Source organism: Neophocaena asiaeorientalis, unplaced genomic scaffold (assembly GCF_003031525.2).
Source record: "Neophocaena asiaeorientalis asiaeorientalis breed wild unplaced genomic scaffold, Neophocaena_asiaeorientalis_V1.1 scaffold82, whole genome shotgun sequence".
Classification (NCBI taxonomy): domain Eukaryota; kingdom Metazoa; phylum Chordata; class Mammalia; order Artiodactyla; family Phocoenidae; genus Neophocaena; species Neophocaena asiaeorientalis.
This window is the reverse complement of record NW_020173068.1, coordinates 1,264,369-1,284,477: the sequence shown is the minus strand read 5'-3', so window position 1 is coordinate 1,284,477 and position 20,109 is coordinate 1,264,369. Positions and strand designations below refer to the sequence as shown.

The 20,109-nt window shown below is 44.7% G+C and overlaps 1 protein-coding gene across 4 annotated transcripts in view; it reads right to left on the bottom strand.

Moving 5' to 3' along the window:
* Nucleotides 1–6: 6 nt before the first annotated feature.
* DNAAF9 (dynein axonemal assembly factor 9) overlaps nt 7–20,109 on the bottom strand; it is a 117,753-nt gene continuing 97,650 nt past the window's right edge. For all 4 annotated transcript variants that reach the window (XM_024742976.1, XM_024742975.1, XM_024742978.1 and 1 more), the window contains 8 exons: nt 13,911–14,046; nt 10,914–11,000; nt 7,503–7,609; nt 7,139–7,213; nt 4,968–5,173; nt 3,752–3,817; nt 2,412–2,505; nt 7–1,834 (listed from right to left, as the gene is read on the bottom strand). In XM_024742976.1, the coding sequence (XP_024598744.1) occupies nt 1,722–1,834; nt 2,412–2,505; nt 3,752–3,817; nt 4,968–5,173; nt 7,139–7,213; nt 7,503–7,609; nt 10,914–11,000; nt 13,911–14,046 (884 nt within the window). In that variant the 3' untranslated portion in view covers nt 7–1,721. The remainder of the gene's footprint in view (nt 1,835–2,411; nt 2,506–3,751; nt 3,818–4,967; nt 5,174–7,138; nt 7,214–7,502; nt 7,610–10,913; nt 11,001–13,910; nt 14,047–20,109) is intronic.

Below are 20,109 nucleotides of genomic sequence, written 5' to 3'. Positions count from 1 at the left end.
AGAGCTCGGTAGAGCTAAAGGAAGCTACAGTAACTCATTATTATTTCATCAATTGCACTTAACATCTGTTACTGATTCTGAAGCAGAGGCAGGCCCGTTGTGGACCCCAGCCTCTGGCCAGCTAGAAGTGAGGGGCTCCCAGATGGGGCTCCACACCTGGGCCCTTGTCACCAGCAGCTTTGGGAGCTGAGACTGGAGCACATGGGCCTTTTCAGAAGCCTTTCTTCAAGCAAGAGTTCTTATTAAATGGTATTTGGAGTATTGTTCATTTGGCTTCAAATGAAAAATTTTTTTCTAATATAAGTACATGTTACTAACAAGCCCTTAACAACTGCTTTACTACTTGTATGCAGGACTCTGTGTGACAGACTACATGTGCTCCATCGGTTTTCTGTCTCTCCTCTGTGCCAGAATCCTTTCTCAAAAACCCCTCTACATTACTAGAAACTTTGCTGGTTTTGCCTATGTGCTCCTTCCTAAGGCATGCAAAAAAATACGTGAAATTCAGAAAGCATTTACAATCTAGGCAGCTGAGGCGCTGAAGTCCTAACAGACATCACCTAAGTATCTGTGCCTGCGACCTTCCTCTTCCCCACACTAATTCTGGAGGTCAGGCATGGGATACACTTGAAATTCCCCTCTGCTTTTTAGTCCAGCTGAAAACAAAGCTACTAGAAGGAATTCTAACTTGGATATTGGAATTCTCCGAAATTCCTGGTCCCCTAGAGCCAAACAAATACAAGACTAGCAACGATGCTCGGAGACATGAGATTCCTGAAGGTTGGGCTGAAAACCAGGCCTTCCCTGGCAAGACTGAGGGGAGGTATGGGTGCTGAGACTGAACCCCCACCCCCTTCAAGTGAAGATGCCCCATAAGTGACCAGAACCCTGGGCGTAAGACTACGCAGTTGCAGGACACTGCCCTTAACAGTGAGGCAAAGCGTCACCAGGGAGGCCTGAGCAGCAGTTTCTCTCGTCCCCAAATGAGGTAAACCAGAGTGATGACATGAGGAGGCTCAAAACCAGTCCCAAGGGGGGCTGCTTGTGTCAATTCAAAAGCCACATACTTCTGGAAAGCAACAAGTCTTTCCCCTCTGTTTAGTCCGTAAGGGACATTCCCTCATTTTAGAATAAGCTGCTGATCTCCGTCCAAGCTGTTGGCTCTGTGGGTTGGGATTGGCCAGGGCTTGTGCTGTTCCCTCTAGGACTGGGCACAGGGTCAGCAGGGCCCAAGCCTTCAGTGGAAGGGGCCTAAACAGGGAGGCAGGCACTCCACTGGGGTGAAAGGCTCTCCTGGGGTGGTGTCTGAGGCCCAAGGCCGGTGGTGGCCTGGGCCCCCAGGCATGGCCACAGTTTGGCAGCCAGGATTCTTTATGTCCCAGCAGCCACTCTGTGCAATCCAAATGCTCCTCCCACCCTCACACACTGCTGCAACAGCCCAAAGAAAATACTGTTATCAGAGACCCAGAGGTCCTGGACTGCCGGCTACACACAAAGGGCAGCCCCTGTCTGCTCATCCTCCATAAGGACCCCCCACCCCTGCTAAATCAGTGGTGCAGGTGATGCTCTTCAGCGCTGTATAGAGAATAAAGACAACATGCACTCAAGCCAGCACACAAAGGCCAAGGAGAACAAAGATAGCCCCTCTAGGGAGGGGCCTCTGGAAAAGCTGAGGTTAAGACACCCCGTTTTAAAACGTCCATCTCCAGGGTCTTCTTCCTCTAGGGCTTCTGCTCAAAGAGGTCATGATACTCCTGCTGCTCCAGCTCGCGGTTATACTTCTCGATTTCCCGGTTGGCTTCTTCTACGTAGTCATTCATGAACTGGTCCATGACTGGCACCTCATTAAGGAAGAAGGCCCTGAGCCTTGGGGCCAAGGGAGCTGCCCAGGCCAGAGGAATCTGTGGACAGGTGGAATAGGGGACACTGAGGTAGTGAGTGCTCAGCCTGCACAGAAGGTACCTGACTGGCTTTTTTTATATACTGGCAGCACCACAGCTGTAAAGAATGTGACAGGGGTTGACACAGGGCCCTTCATGAGCTCTAAGAACTGAGCCCTTCAGCTTTCACTAGCCCACAGCAGCACCCCATCCACCTTTTCACAAATTAACTACTGTAATCAGACCCAGTCTCCAACTTGTAAATCATGACTCCCTGATGACCACAGGATGTCACCACAGCTGCATTTAAACTACAACCCCCAGAGTAACCTCAGTCATCACTGAATGAAGAATAAATGTAATTTTAATGACTCTAAGAGGACAAAATGAAAAGTCAGCCTCTGTGGCTTGCTGTGTATTCCCAAACCCAGCCGGCACCAGGGGCTAGGCTATGATGGCTCTAGCAGATACCCTCTTTACAGCCAGGTTTTCACACCCCCCCAGCCTCTCTGCCCCAGATTCCAAGGATACGTGGGTGAAAATCAGTCTTGTCACCAAAGAAGTTGACAAACTGGGTGCCATTATAAAAGTAACCTGCAGGTAGGGGGTCCAGGTGGCGTTTCACCTGTAGGAGAAGAGTCCTGTTAGAATTATCTGACCATTTTCTATCATTCACTCATTCATTAAAAACAAAATCAGGGACTTCCCTGGTGGTCCAGTGGTTAAGACTCTGCACTTCCACTGCAGGGGGCGTGGGTTTGATCCCTGGTCGGGGAACTAAGATCCTGCATGCTGTGTGGTACGGACAAAAAAAAAACAACACCCCAAAACAAACAAGCCTATTACCCTAGCAAAATAGCTCACTTTGCCCTGTGGAAGGCTAGGTGTGCCAGGGAATTAACACCATCCTCACAAAAGCCATCAAACAATGACTGACAGAGGTTCTCCCACCTCTCAGGGAGGAACTCTGGGATTATTAATGGGACCAAGCCCCAGGTGCCAACAGTGGTACTGGTTTGACAATACACGATTCACTTCTCTTACTTTCCCATTTTCCTAATAGTGTTTTCTAGAATCACTTCCAAAATAAACTACCTGCGCTCAAATCCTTATTTAAGGTGTGCTTCTGGGGAAACACACACTGCCTGCCTTCTGAGGTGCCCATGGTGTCCTCAGCAGGAACACCCAGAGATGCCCAGGCCCTGGAGTCGGAATAAAGGGGTCCTCCTCAAATCCACAGCAGGGGCTTCTGGAAGCCCAGAGTCCTGCCCCACCTGCTCATTACTGGGACTTGTGATGCAGCTCATGCTGAGACCTGGACTCTCTGTCCCTTTTAGCCTTTTCCCCCAAACCCATCAGGAAAAGGCCTCAGTGGGTATGGGAACTGGGGTAGAGCCTGGGAGTCAGCCTGGAGTCTGAGAGGGCTCCTCAAAGGGCCTCTCGTCCTGGCCTCAGGATTTCACAACCTGCCCATGAGCAGCTTCAGGATCTAGAGTTTTTACCTGGGACCTCGCTGGTTTCTCTGTGGTTTATCTAGGATAGAGGAATGGGAGAAGGAAAGGACTTCTGCAGCTGCTTGAACACGGTGACAAAACAGACCTCCATGTCACCTGTTTCTCCCACAGGCACTAGTTCTCCTCAATTTTGTAACCACATCACATCAGAGGCCACCCCGTCCTTCTCACTGAGGCTGCAAGACCAGGTGAGCTGAGGTTTCTCTTTACCCAGCTTCCCTCTGTGGCCTGAGAGAAGCAGGACCTCCAGCATGCCCTACAAACAGCCACCTCACTCAGGAATCCTAAAAGATAGAGCTGCACAAGAACATCCTTGGGACACTGAGGGGACTTAGGCCCCCAGGGCAGGGTACTCACATGGATGTTCCTGATCTCTTGCTGGGTCAGCATCCCCCTGGTCTTCAGGGCTTTCCTCTGAGGCTTCTGTGCAGAGATGTAAGGAGGTGTCAGTTTCCAACAGAGCTGATGGGTACACGGGAGGGTGAGGGCTCAGGGCTCTGGGGGCCAGTTACATGACTGAGATGCCAGAAAGGGAAGCACAAGGATCGTCATGGACTGGATACAATATCCTGCCTGTCTGTCCCTTGAGAAGACCACTTTCCCATCACAGAGTCCTGCAGGCCAGGAGGGAACAAACGGCAGAAGAGAGACTGATGCATTTGCAAATAGGCATGTTTCTGCCTCTTTGCAGATTCTCAATCCTAGGCCCCACCAGTGACAGACATGCAGACAAAAGAACAACTGGAGGTCTCACAGTCAAATAGCATTTAAGAGTCTATCCAGTGAGTTTGAGAAAGACCCAGTCTGCAAGCAGCCATTCCTTAGTATAAAAGACAGGTCCCAACTGAGCATGTACAGAAGACCCAGGCCCCAGCCAACTCTATTTCCAGAGCTCTAGAATAAGCTTAAGCTCAGACTGTGCTAAGAGGCTTAGAACCCAAAGCTAGCAGCATATGAAAGGATTTTAACTCCAGTCCGGATTTTTTTTCTTTGTAGTATTGGACTAAAGATGTTTGTGTGGATCTATAGGCAAGCCTCCTCTTCCCCTGTACCTCTCTCCAGGGCCTCCGGGCTCACTGCTGTCTATGCTTGGAGTCTTGGTTTGCAAAGGACTCTAAGGATATCTTTGTTTTTCCTTTCTAGAGAGAGAACCAAAGTACAGGAGATGCTGGGCTCAGAAGACAGGAGAGCCTATGAATTAGGTTCAGCTAAGAAGACATTTTTGAGTTTAGAACACTAAGCTGATCCAGGGTCCACATGAAACAACTAAGTTTCACCTAGGTCCTGGTTAAGCCATCTGATAATAACTCCAGCCTGCCTTGGGAAGCAGGACTGGAAATGGCTTTGAGCACCTGGGCTCGCAGGGTAGGCAGCAAAACAAGTCTGCCTGGAGTTTGCCCCAGGGGCTTCCTCCCACTCTCAGAGTCCCTGAAAATGCTGGCTGAGCCTGTGAGGGGTGAACCAGTGGGGATAAAGCAGGGAGAAGGTGGAGGGGCTTCTGCCTCAGGTCCATCAACAACTCTGAAGTGTCTGGTCATATCAGTGCCAGGTCTGTCTGGGCTTTGGAAACCACCTGCTTAGCTGACTGCCGCAGCCAGTCCTTGACACTTTCTTCCTTCAGGGAGCAGCCTATGAACACGAGGTAGCATTCCTGCTGCCCGCTGCTGCCTTGAGGTGTGCTTCTGGAGTCAGGCGGTGGCGTGGGTCCCTCCAAAACTGGCACGATGCTCAAGGAATTGGCCAGAGTGTTGTGGCAGACCTCCATGGTCCTCTCAGAGTCTGCAAGGAGAACACTTTAGTCCCTGAGACCCTGCCCCAAAAGGATAAGGCTACACTAAGACTGGATTAGTGCAGCTGTGGGGGACAGATTCACAAGACATGCAGGAGGGAGAACTGAAATGACTGGCAGCAAATTAGAAAGGATGAAGTAAGAGAGGGAGGAACAATGTAAGTTTCTAGCTAAGCTGATTGGGTGATCAGGTGGACACCATTAACCCAGAAGGGGACTACAAGAGGAAGAAAAGGTTTGCAAGTGGGAGAAGAAGAGTTTGACTCTGCATCTGTGGCATTTGAAAGACTGTAGGACCCTGAGTGGGAGACATCTACACAGTCATTAGAAGAAGAGAATGGCTGGGGTCACCCCTATGGAAGAGGTAGTTGAGGAGAAGCAAGGAAAGCTCCCTTGGTAGAGGTGGAGGGGGTGGGTCTCAGCTGAGGTCTGAGAGTCCATGGGAGGAGGGCAAGCTTAACAGTACAAGTGCTGCAGGAGGGACACATGCATGGGAACAGGAAAGATGTAATCGGGTTTATAAGCTGAGGCGCTGGGGGCTAAAATATACTGGAGACACAAGGGTAAGGTTCCCCAAAAAGGCATGATGAGAAAGTGATCTAAAACAAAGAAAGGTTTACCTTTAACAAGAAAGGGGTCAAGAGTCAGTCTAAATAAAAAAGAAAAGGAGGTGATGATAGGGGAGAGGGACGAGCAGGTGGGGGTCTGTCAGAGCCTGAGGGAAGTGGGCTTGAGTAAGGGGCTTGTAGAGTGGGGCCAAAGTTTCAGATTCAATAACATAAATTAAGCCAAAGGTTAAGGACCTTGAGAGATTCTTTTATAGAGGCTCTGCGACCTAATTCTATCTGAACCCAGATGATTCCATGCTTACAACTCTCAGTGGCTCCCTGCTGCAGACACCCCCGGTTACCTGCCCAGCATCCCCCTCTTCCTCCAATACCAATTCCCCATGGGCAATGGCAACTCGATCCTGGCCAATGAGAGAAGTTTGCTGAGGAACTGATAAAGACACGCACAGGAAGAGCCAGCTTCTTCCATCAGCTAGCTGTTGTGTCTGAATGTGACACTTAGACCTGCAGCACTACCTGGCAACCATGAGGGGTGGGAACCTGAGGAAAAGCTGACACCAAGAATGTAAGAACACAAAAGCCATATATTACCTGGGTCTTCACTGGCTTTGCTATGCTGCCAGACCTCTTGACTTCTTGCTATGTAGCTAACACCTGCTAGTTGAGCTGGGGTTTTCTGTTATAACCGCCAAAGATGCCCTAACAGACACACTCCCTCACTTCCTCCCCTGGGACCCAGACACAGTAAACCTTTTTTGGTTCCTGAAACGTGCCTGTTTTTGCCTCACATCCACAGCACATGCTCTGCCTTTTCCCTGGAACATTCTGCTCTTTCTCAATGTTGAGTTAACTGGCTCCTTGTTTTCACACCTTCCCTGAACCCCAGCCCAGGACTGACAGACTTCAGGTTGCAAGGGCTGCAGGGGTCAAAGGCTGATAAACAGGTTTACTGAACGGAGGGGAGGAGAAGGCAAGTGGAAGGCTTGAAGACTTTGGCAGAAACGGATCCAGAGCTGGAAGGCTCAGCATTGGGGTAGCTCCTGGTGACAGGTCTAGGAGGAGGCCATGGATGGCTCAAGACGGGTGGAGTGTGAGTCTCTAGAACAAGGAAGTCAAGGAGCTGTGAGGAGAGGCCCTGGGCAGGTTCATCCAGGGGCAGGAAAACAGATCCTCCACTGCAGAGCAGAAGGACCTGGAGAAAGATTGGGACCTTGACTGAAAGGGATGACTGGAGGAGCCTATGGTGTAAGACCCAGAGGGGAGGATTTTTTGAGAGAGTCTAAGAGGCATCAGTGGTCTGCAAAGCACCAGCAGAGGCTATGAACTCACATCATGAGATGTGAGCACTCCACAGAGTAGCGCTCCCAAGTCCAAGCGCCCAGTTACCTGAAAACTTCACTTTGCCCAGGATGTGGTAGATGTTTCCAGAGAAGGGACTTGGCTTGATAGAGGACTGAATTGCTGGTGGAGGAAGAGGATAGGGTTGTTACTCACCTGGGGGCAGAGGCCAAGTCCAGGGTGGCACAGCTGGGAGGGTTAGGGACTGGAAAGGCACCTCCTCTAGGGTCCAGGGTTCACAGGTACCTCCACCAGATCTTCCCCCAGTGGCTTTGCCACTATTCCCAGGGGTAAGGGACTCCCGGGTCCTCAAATTCTTCTGCCTCAGAATACTAAAATGGTGCCAGGAAGCGGCGACAACTCTGGGGCATTCTTTTACCAGTGTCTGGGACATGTCCCGGTCAAGGCTTACCTTTACACTTGGCCACAAAGCGAGTCTTCTCCAAGGGACGACCAAACCATACACAAATCTGAACCATTAATGGAAAGACCGATCCAACATCAAATTTACCTTCATACCTTAAAAGGTTTAAAAAATTATAAATACAAGTAATTGGGGCTTTGAGTGTTACTACATACTACATTGGAAAGAACTACATATCACTTATCATATTTGAATTCTCCCTTAATTGTACGTCATTTTGTGTACAAAGCACTTATTTGAAAGCATTTATGTCTCTTTCATCTTGAGACTGAGAAGCATGTTTGCCCCCTTAGAGCAGGAAGGTCTTACCTTCTTTGGACTAGCAATCCCTTAAAGTCAAAGACCCCCTCTACCTTTGAAGCTTGCCAGTATCCCAACTGGGATTAGGGGTCCCTCCTGGTACCTTTGGAGCTCTTCCTCAGGATCCCCTCCCACTCTCTTCAGGGCTCCCACTATGCCCCACCCTCACTGAGGGCAGTTTAACAGACTGTACATTTGGATGTGCAGTCTCTCCAAAGGAACTAAAGGGCTGGGGCATCTCTGATCTATTTTCTCAGTTTTGAGTTCAGCAGACATACTGACTGCCACAGACTCATTAAGAACGCAGCATTTAAAAAATTTAACTTTTTATTATGGAAAATTTCAGAGATATGCAAAGATAGAAGGGTAGTGTAATGAATTCCTACCACCCAGCTTCCAAAGTTATGAAACTGTCATTCCTTCTTTTGAATGATTTCACTGAGATGAATCCCGTGATTGGAATCAGTCCAGGAGAGGGCATAACATCTCATGGGTAATTTATACCACCCCCAGCAGTAGATGAGTGTACTAGTTTCACAACAATTCCTCCAGCAATGAATTTTATAGATATTTTTGCCTAAATGTAACAGGTGTCAATCAAAGCAACAGTGAGACACCATTTTGCATTTGAGTATTACGTACATGGAGTTCTGTTACCACAGTTGCCATTTATACTTGGTCTTAAGTGGACTGTTCACATCTATATAATATGGGTTACTTTTCTTAAATATCTAAACAAACTTTCCAAATACTATATTAACCCTTCGTCACATTTGATGCAAACACTTCCCTCCAGTCTATTGTATTTTCGTATTAGTTTCCTTTGCTTGAAAACTGCACTGCAGTTTTGAATTTTACATTGTTCAAAGTATCTTACTCTTTAAAGCAAATTCTTTAAAGTAAGGTGGTGGCATAACATTTTTGCAAGACTGACATATTCTTTTTGTTCTCTCCCCATCCAAACATGAGATTTGGAGACCACGGGCTTCTCAGGCTTCTGTGTTCAGAGGCTGTATCCTTAGGGGAATTTGGCGGGGCCAGGGGAATAGTACAAGGTTTCCTTACAGACTAGGAACAAGCCCTTCTATCAGGGGAGGTGGGGGTGGGGTCGATGACAACAGAGGGCTGTGGGAGGAGAATGGCTAAGAATCTGCACAGCACAAAGCTGAGCACATCCTGCAGCTAAGGCCTGTTCACTCTGAGGTGGTGGCCCTCACCCAAGGAGAGAGGGGAGTAATGTACAGCGATGAGCAGGAATCTGATGACTGCCATCTTGTTAAAAGAGTAAATCATCTGATTCCTAGGAATGAACTTGGAAGGGAGGGCCTGAAGGGTGATTCTGAGGCCCCTCCATCTCTGATCCTCTACAAGGACTGATCTTCCTGATAAAGGAAGATTTCAGACTCTAGATTCACAGAGCCTTCTAATGAACTCCCTCATACCTGTCTCTGTCCTAGATCAGTCTGCCTCCAGAAAAGTCTGTGCCCTGAGCTAGGTTAATGTATGCCATGCCCACAATGAGTTGGTGGGAGACTCACCCACCAACTCAATGGACTGGAGAATAGGTGCTTCCCTAGGCACCAGGTGGAGACGACAGAAGGCTCAGGACCAGGCCCAGAGGTGTGGGCAGCATAAAGGTCAGTAGCTGCAGCCACTGGAGAGAAGAGTTTCACCCCAGAAGCTCCATCTTTTTCTTTTTAGCTAAGATATTATTGTCTTGTTCAGGCATAAGGAATGATCCACTTACTCACTGTTTAAGTATGATGTGACTCAAACCAGAGGTTCCTTCTAAAAATAAGGCTGAAAACTTTCAATTTTACATATTGACCTTTTTTTTTTTAAAAACAGGATAGTACAATCAGTGTTTTGCTGGTACAAAATACTGGTGATGTGAGGGGTGGTTGGAGGACTCACAGAGGTGGCTGACGGAAGTGAGTGACGATAATAAAGATGATCTAAATCAATATGAGGGATCAATTTTGGCTAAGCTTTAACTGTCTTCCCCTGAACCTTCAACAGAGCAAAACTAGTTATCCATTCCATACAGGGACAAGTGCAGCATGGTGGTTAAGAGTACAGGCTCTGCTGTACAGCAGAAATTAACACAACTTTGTAAATCTATTATACTTCAAAAAAAAAAAAAATACAGGCTCTGAAGCCACACAACCTGGGTTTGAAACCCAACTCTTTCATTTACTAGCTGTGGGACTTTGGACAAGACATTTAAGTCCTTGCTGCCTCAGTTACCTTATCTCTAGAATGAAGAAAAAAATGGAATCCACCTTGCAGGCTTGGTTTGAGGATGAATGAGATAACACAGGTTGAACTCTTAGAGTGGCACTGTGAACAGAACTTTCTGTGGTGATGGAAATGTTCTGGATCTGAACTGTCCAAGACAGTAGCTGCTAGTCACAGGTAGCTGTTAAACACTTGAAATGTGGCTTGTGTGACTAAAAGGCTAAATTTTACTTTATTTTTATTAATATACATTTACATTTTATTAACTAGCCAAATGTGGCTAGTGGCTGCCGTACTGGAGAGCGAAGTCTTACAATGTGTAGCACACAGTAAGTGCTCAAGTGATGCTGGAAATATGATTATACTGCACTTCACACTCTCTTTTCTCTTCCTCTCCTATCTGGAGGACAGGTTCAGGCTAGGAGGCCACCTGCAGAGCACAGAACATCCCCTGGGCCACAATAGCAGGGAACCTACCTGTCAGATGGGAACCCTAGAGGACTGACTATTCTCAGGAGAGACTCTCTCACCCGGGAGGGTCATAACTCCTTGGTTCCATGCTGGCCACCTCACTCTCACTAGAGGCTAGAGGAAACAAAGGATACCATTGTGCTTAAGGCCTATAAGATGACTCCTTAAGTCTCAACATCCAGCAAGGGTCTCAATTTGGACCCCAAGATGTGGATCACTGGGCTTCCAGCAAGGCCAGTGGTTACTGGGACATGGCAGGCTGTTGCAGCTGCCATTGTCACCCTCCTAGAGCACACCTGGTATTTTCACTTTCTCTTTTTCTTTCCTGTAAATAAATAAATCACTGAGTTTATAAAGAAATCTTAGCTACTTTTCAATGATGATACTTGCCAGCCAGGGTACATTAGATATCGAGATCGTAGCATCTGAGGACTCGAAAAACTATTTTCTGAGAGAATCAGTTCAATGTCTTCATTCCTTTGAAAACATACAGAAAACCCAGGTTAATTAGAACTATTAACCTTAACCTGTACATTCTGCTTACTCTCTACACCCCCATACACACATACAAGTACATGCATATATTTTTTTCCTGTTATTTCACCCCTAAATACTTTAGTATGCATCTCTAAGAACAAGTACATTCTCTTGAAGAACCACAACAGTATAATCACACTGAGGGAATTTAATACTGAGGACAAGCAGCACTGGTATCACATGGGAGCTTGGTGGAAATGCAGGATCTCCAGCCTACTCCAGACCTACTGAATCAGAACCCTCGTTTTAATAAGATCCCCAAGAGGTTCATATGCACATTAAAGTTGGAGAAGTATTGATATAATATACATCCATTTTCAAATTTCCCCTTTTTGGGGGGATAGGGCACTCAGGATCCAATCAAGGATTGCTTATTAATTTATAATCTTTATTTTCCTTCAGTCTGGAACAATTCCTCCAACTTTTTTTGTTTGTTACTCATTTTTTTTTTTTTTTTTTTTTTTTTTTTTTGCGGTATGCGGGCCTCTCACTGCTGTGGCCTCTCCCGCCGCGGAGCACAGGCTCCGGACGCGCAGGCCCAGCGGCCATGGCCCACGGGCCCAGCCGCTCCGCGGCACGCGGGATCCTCCCCGACCGGGGCACGAACCCGTGTCCCCTGCATTGGCAGGCGGACTCCCAACCACTGCACCACCAGGGAAGCCCGGAGTTGACATTTTTGAAGAGTACATGCCAGCTGTCTTGTGCTCCACAACCTGGATTTGTCTGGTTGCTCCTCATGATTAGATTCAGCTAAGCATTTCTGGCAAGATTAATGGCCAAGTGATGTTGTGTCCTTCCCACAGTGTCACGAAGGAGGCACACGATGTCAGTTTATCCCATTAGTGGTCTTGCTAAGTTTAATCATTTGGTCAATGTCATGTCTTCTAGATTAAACCTCTCCATTGTGAAGGTACTTTTCCCTCTTTGTAAGTAGTAAGCAGACTGTGGAGTGACAGATACTTTTTATTTATTCATTTATTTATTTAATTTATTTATTTATGGTTGCATTGCATCTTTGTTGCTGTGCACAGGCTTTTTCTCTAGTTGCAGAACAGCGGGGGCTACTCTTCGTTGCAGTGCGCGGGCTTCTCAGTACAGTGGCTTCTCTTGTTACGGAGCATAGGCTCTAGGTGCGCAGGCTTCAGTAGTTGTGGCACATGGGCTCAGCAGCTGTGGCTCACGGGCTCTAGAGAGCAGGCTCAGTAGTTGTGGCGCATGGGCTTAGTTGCTCTGTGGCATGTGGGATCTTCCCAAACCAGGGATTGAACCTGTGTCCCCTGCATTGACAGGCAAATTCTTAACCACTGCACCACCAGGGAAGTCCTGTGACAGATACTTTGAGACAAGTGAATATCCTTTTCCTCAACAATCTGTCATCCACTGCTTTTAGCATCCATTGATAATTCTTGCCTAAATCAAGTATTATACGAAAGGTTACAAAATAGTGACTTTCTAGTACTATAAATCCTTATTTATTTATTAGCTAGCATTCTTCTATAAAGAAGAGATTTACTGATCTGTCCCTCTCCCTTTTTTTTTTTTTTTTTTTTTGCGGTACGCGGGCCTCTCACTGTTGTGGAGCACAGGCTCCGGACGCGCAGGCTCAGCGGCCAACGCTCACGGGCGCAGCCGCTCCGCAGCATGTGGGATCCTCCCAGACCGGGGCACGAACTCGTGTCCCCTGCATCGGCAGGCGGACTCTCAACCACTGCACCACCAGGGAAGCCCCCTCTCCCTTTTTCTGTATCACCACAGACTCATTTTACTCCACGTGCTATATAATCCATTATTATCATGGTTCTCTCATATACTCAAGTTGTCCCAAATTTGCCTAGTGGGAGCTTCTTAAGCTAGCTTCTGTATCCTTTTGACATATTTCCACTAATCTTTGAATACTTCCCTGCTTTTTTGTCACAAAATGTACTAGGCTCACCTTGTACTTTCACTCCCTGAACCTGCAATCAGCCAATTCTCCAAAGAGTCCTGATACTTTGTAGTGGGGATTGGTACTTAGAAATTAAGATCTAGAAGTATTAATTGCTATTATTATTTCTAGTTCCTTTTAATGGAAAGGGTATTATTTCTGGTCCCTTTTAATGGAAAGAGCTAGGGAATACACTTTTTTTTTGAAATAAGGCATTTATATCGAGTCCCCCAATTCAACTCCAACATTTGCAGGGTTTTTCCTTACCTTTCCCATTTCATATTTATAATCTCCCTTCTCTAATCAGTGATGCTGTTTGGAATCAGGGTTCCAACAGAGGATTAAGCTCAGAAGCTACTTGAATTATTTTGCATATGTACGGCTCTTATTACTTTGGTATACAGATGGATTCACGTTTTTGTTTGTATTTTTTCCCTCCTTGTTGACTTAATTTTTTAATGTGTAAAGTATGTGCATTGCTCAAAAGTCAAAACTATATGAAAAGTATACACCTTTTAGCACTTTATTGAGCAAACAAAACTGCTATATGACAAAATGTTTTCATACATACATACACACAAAGTCACTAATTCTCTATTTTTAGTTTGTAACTTGAACCCAGGTCTATGAAGTAAAGATATAATTTCCCCATGTTTCTATGCCATTTCTCTCACATCTTAGCACAAAGAACATTGAGAGAGTCTTGACTTCCATCCTTTAATGATGAGAACGTGAATGCATCCAAACAGAACATCTCAAAACAGTACAGGAGGGCTTCCCTAAAAAAAAAAAAAAGCACTTCAAGACCTGACTTTTATAAATGCTCAGGTCTTTGATACAGTGGAAAGACCCAGTGGGCCATAGCTAGACTGCTGCATCTGAGAAAGTGGCTGGTCCTGCGGAGTGAAGTGAACTGGTAAGTTTACCTGGTGACAATCCCATTTTCTGCAAGAATGAAGGCTGCGGAAGGATTGGCAGCTCTGATGAGGCTCTGCAACTGAATGAGGAGAGGGTGCCTCTGCTCTGTGGTGTGACTGGTGAACACCACATTACTCACCAGGCCTGGGGAACAAAACCAAAAACAGTTCAGCCTTTATAGAGTCCTGACTGGGGCTGAGGGTTTGCACAAATGTGAGCCCTTGCTCCCTCCCCTGATCATCCCTTCTAGCAGCCCCCTCATGTAGACACCCGCCACCCAACACTGATATACATAGCCATCATTCTGCTCCTCTTTCTGCCACTGCAACCTCTTGGAGTGAATGGCCTCAACTCTGTAGCTGCCTCACTTCCTAATCTCCTCTGTCTTCTTAATTCCGCTTTGATACCTGGAGCTTTTTCATCTAAGGGCCCTTTCTATATCCCATGTACTTAACCTCATCAGGAACCGGTGCCAGTGACTTTTCACCAGTTCAGAACACAGACATGTACCAAGCACAAACCATATGTCAGGTGCTAACTATTCTCAAAGAGTGCACAGTCAAGAAGTCTCACCCGTGGACCCACAGTTCCAAGGTAAGTGCTAACAAAGATATTCAGAGTGACACAGTAAGGAAGGGTGGCGCATGTAAAGAGAGGTTGTGGAGTGGGCCACAATCACTCTCAACCTTTCTGTGAAAATATAGAAGTAAAATCCACAGCACTACAGATAATTTTGAAATCAGAGAATTTGCCACATCCCACCATGCCAACACAATTTTAATACCTCTTCCATACTTATTTTTACATGGCTAGGATCACAGCATATACACCATTTCTGCTATAATATCATTTGCATTTGTGTTATTCAACCATTTTTATTCACTTAATATTGTGAAAATTTCAAACATATACAAAAGTAGAAAAAAATAGTATAATGAATGCCCACGAGCCCATCACTTGGCTTCAAGAAAGATCAACATTTGGCTAACTATTTCTTCTATACCATACCCCAACCTTTTCTCCTTTCCTCTCCTTCCCCACTGGATGATTCTGAAGCCAATAACAGACATCCTATTATTTCATCCAAAAATATTTCAGTATGTATTATCATAAGGACTCTTTAAAAAAATGAATGATTAACAATAAATTCTTTAATATAAAATATCTAGCCCACATTCAAACTTTTCTGTCTCAAGAATATTTTCTTAATTTTTTGGAAACAGGAACCAAACAAAGCCCATACATTATATTTCACTGATGCATCTCGTAATTCTCTTTCAATCTATAGTTTTCTTCTTACTTCTTTGTGATTTGTCGAAAAACTGCATCTTGTATATTTCTCTCAGTCTAGATTTTGCTGATTGCATCTCCATGGTGCTGCTTAACATGCTAGATATATCTGGTTTATAGATTCAATCTTTTTTATTATAATCTAGTTTTTAAAAAGTTCTTGTTCTTTTTCTAACTTCTTAAGTTGAATGCTTAATTCATTATTTAAAAAAGCCACAATGAGATAGCATTTCATACCTGTTAGAATGGCTATTCTTAAAAAGACAAGAAATAAGTAGTGTTGGTGAGGATGTGGAAAAAAGGGAAACTTGTACACAGTTGCTGGGAATGCCAGTTCTATAGTGGTACAGACATTATGGAAAACAGGATGGAGATTCCTAAAAAAATTAAAAGTACCATATGATCCAACAATTCCACTTCTGGAATATACCAGAAGGAACTGAAATCACTATCTTGAAGAGCTATCTGCACACCCATGTTCACTGCAGTATTATTCACAATAGCAAGATATGGAAACCTAAGTGTCCATTAGTGGATGAATGGATAAACGAGATATAAGATAGATATATCTTGTATATATCTATCTTAGATATGATAATGATATATATATATGAATGTTACTCAGCCATAAAGAGAATGAAATCTTGCCATCTTGCCATGGATGGACCGCAAGGGCATTATGCTAAATGAAATAAGTCAGACAGAGAAATACCATATGATCTCATTAATATGCAGAATCTAAAAACAAAAACAAAAACAAAAACCAAGCCCATAGATATAGAGAACAAACTGGTGGTTGCCAGAAGCAGGGGGCAGGGGGTGAGAAAAATGGGAGGAGAGAGTCAAAAGGTACAAACTTCCAGTTATAAAATAAATAAGTCGTGGAGATGTAATGTACAGCATGGTAACTATAGTTAATAATACTGTATTGAATAACTAAAAGCTGCTAAGAGAGTAGATCTTAGAAGTTCTCATCATAAGAAAAAACTGTTTTGTAACTAGGTAAGGCAATGCATGTTAACTAGACTTATTGTGATTATCATTTTGCAATGTATACAAACATCAAATCATTCTGTTGTACACTTGAAACGAATACAATGTTATATGCCAATTATATCTCAATAAAAAGAAAAATTATTTCTTGTTTAGTAACATAGTAACTTAAAGGTATATGCTTTCTTTTGAATTATTTGGTACAGAAATATTCATGACAGGTTGTAGACGGTGTCCTTTATCATTAAAAATTGCCCTTTTATTTATTTACTTATTAGCCGTGCTGTGCAGCATGTGGGATCTTAGTTCCCCGACCAGGGATTGAACCCATGCACCTTGCAGTGGAAGCACGGAGTCTTAACCACTGGAACACCAGGAAAGTGTTCCCCGACCAGGGATTGAACCCATGCACCTTGCAGTGGAAGCACGGAGTCTTAACCACTGGAACACCAGGAAAGTCCCAAAACTGCCCTTTTTAGACTCTTCAATATTTTGCCTGGTATTCAACCCTGCTGTTATTAATATCAACCTCATTTCTTTTTGTTTGCATTCGTCTGTTATATCTTGTCCGTCCTTTCATCACCATCCTTACTTAGTTTTAGATGCTTCTCTTGTACAGAACATCATATAATTAGATTCTACTTTTTGGTTTAATCTGAGATACTTTTCCTTTTAATAGGTGTTTATTCCATTTATATTTACTGACACTTTGTTTCTGTTACCTTAATTACATGGAATTCTATTAAAAAATTTTTTTTTAACTTTTAGCAATATGATTTCTGCATTGTTTTCTGCTTTCCTTCTGATAAGTGGTGGGCTTATAGTCTGTTTTATGTTCTTATGATAGCTATCCTTATGTCACCTTTAGACAATGTCTTTTGACATTTCCATATGACAGACAAGGAAGTTCATATACCCTTAAATTTGCCCCACTTCTCCACTATCATGTTCTGGTTGGTTACATTAATAATTTTATAGTTCCTCTAGTGGATACTTTTTTTAAGTTTTACTGTTCTTATAAATTTATTTATTTATGGCTGTGTTGGGTCTTCGTTGCTGCGTGCGGGCTTTCTTTAGTTGTGGCAAGCGGGGGCTACTCTTCATTGCGGTGTGCGGGCTTCTCACTGTGGTGGCTTCTCTGGTTGTGGAGCACAGGCTCTAGGAGCGTAGGCTTCAGCAGTTGTGGCTCGTGGGCTCTAGAGCACAGGCTCAGTAGTTGTGGCGCCTGGGCTTAGCTGCTCCGCGGCACGTGGGATCTTCCCAGACCAGGGCTCAAACCTGTGTCCCCTGACTTGGCAGTTGGATTCCTAACCACCATGCCACCAGGGAAGCCCGAGTGGATAATTTTGTATCTTTAAAGAGTATAACTAACTCTTTACAACTTGACTTAACAGCTTTAAAATTTACTGCCATCTCCCACTTGAGAAGATGTAGAGGTAATCTCTCTCTCTTGTTGCCTCCTAATTTTTTATTAAATATAATTTCATTTATAGGGTTTTGAGATTTTCAACATTTATATTCTATTTTGTAATAGCATTCTCACAGGTGTTATAATTAATTCTATACCTAAGAAGACTCAATGCTCATCATCAGTCTTTTTACTAATAGAGACTAGTTTTTTGTTTGTTTGTTTGTTTTTTGCGGTACGTGGCCTCTCACTGTTGTGGCCTCTCCCGTTGAGGAACACAGGCTCACGGGCCCAGCCGCTCTGCGGCATGTGGGATCTTCCCGGACCAGGGCACGAACCTGTGTCCCCTGCATCATCAGGCAGACTCTCAATCACTGCGCCACCAGGGAAGCCCGAGACTAGTTTTATAAACGATTAGTTCATAAGTGAATGTCTCTAAATTATGAGACTTCAGCTTTCCTAAGTAACCCTGTAATTGTAGGATCCTGAATAATGAATATTCAGTACAGAGGACTCTTACTGTTCACTTTAGTCAAGTGTTTTGTTTTTTAAAACATTAGCTGTACTTAGTTTTTGAGGGCAAAATTCATAATGTACGGAAGAGTTCACAGAGAAAGTAAATTCCCTTCCTACCCAACAACCTACTTCTTTCCCTGGAGGCAACCATATTTATCAGAGTTTTCTTCCAGATATGTGCTGAGTATTTACAAGTAAATGTGTATGTATACATTTTTCCCACAAACAGTGGCATACTATACCATTCTGTACCTTGTTTTTTCACTTAAGCCCTTTAAAAAATTTTTTTGGTAAAGCTTACTTCTTCCTTACAATCTTCTCTAATACCGTTATCATCCCAATCCTCCCCTCATGCCACCTTGCTGTCTCCCTTTCTCTGAACTATGAGAGCTCCTTTGAATAACACGGGCAGTGCTTAAAATATAAGGCTTATATTTTTATTTATCTTCTTCATATACGTAAAAAGATAGCATAAGGTAAAGATTAAAGCGTGGGTTTTAGAGCCAAGCAAACCTGAGTCTGAATTTTCGGTTCCACTAATTATTCATGGGTGACATTAGGCAAATTGCTCAACTTTCTCTCTGAGCCCAAATTTCCTCCTCTGTCAGATGGGAACACATACCTCCAGGTTATCTGTGAAATGCTTTATCACAGGCTACAGAGAGTAAGAACTCATTAAATGCAACCTGACACTACTACCACCACCATCTCATCATTTGGGAATGGGACCCCTACATGTACACCAAGGAGCCTGGACCGATTCCTCAGACCGACAGAGGTGGCTGTGGCACACCTTAGCCACAGCAACAAGCAGGAAGGTAAGTCACATGACTCTCACCAGCCTAGGGTGCTGAGCCCATGGTTTAGATGAGTGGCTATCACTGGTTTGAAGGTGACTTCCAGGACCCCTGGCCCCTGCGTCTGGTCTGAGGTAGAAGTTAGTGATACTTCCTTCCTCTCACCAATCATATTTATAAAAAGTGTTCCAAAACTCTGAAGACTGAATCTAACCTCATAACCACATTCCACTCGCAACCAGGGAATGGGGGTTAGGAGCTTCATGTCAATGGTCGTGTGTTACAATGGGGACAAGGCACACACAAAGGGTATACAATATGCCTAGGATCATAGATGTCAGGAGGTAGGGCTCGACTACTGAGCACATAATCTGCTTCCTGCGTGCTTACACACTGTTTGGGAATCTATTGGTTCCTTGGTTCTGAGACATGAGTCCTGCTCTTCACAGGTATCTGTTAGTGCTCCACAGCAAGTCAGTCGGCCTTAGGTAAATATGGCCTATATGCCTCTGCACAGTGCTTGAGAGACCTCTGAGGATTCAAGGGTGAGTTTCCTCAATGGCTTCCCCTGACATCCAAGTGGTCACTTGGTGAAAGGCACACCGACTGCCTGGGCCATCGTCCATCCTCCACTCTCAGTCCCTGCTACCATTTGCCTGGTTTAGACCACTGCTCTCTCTTCACTAGGTTACTGCTCATTCTCTCTACTTCCAGGCTTCCTTTACTACAATTCATTCTTCCTATTGTAGTAAGAGTAATCTTTCAAAAACATAAATCTGATCAAGTCACTTCCCTACTTAAAATATTTAATGCATTCCAATTATTTTTAGGCTGATATCTAAACTTCCTGGCCTGCTTGACCTATCTGCATGATGCACTTCCTCAGGGCCCTAGTCGTACTCTAATCACCATCAGGCCTTCAATCTTGCTGTTTCTTCTGCCTGGAGCCATCCTTTCTCTCATTTTTTTGAAGGAGGGCCAACTCCTCCTTCAGGGTGTAGACAATTTGAATAGCACCTCTTCCAGAAGCCTTTCTTAATCCCCCAGGACTGGGTTACAGCAGGCATTAGATAAAAATTTGCTGAATAAATGAACGAATAAATGAAGTGTAATAAAAGACACATGCAACCTGACCTCCGAGGCAGCTGCCTAAGAAACTAAGCCGTGGGTACCCACATGCCAAAAATTCTCCCACTTGCAGGT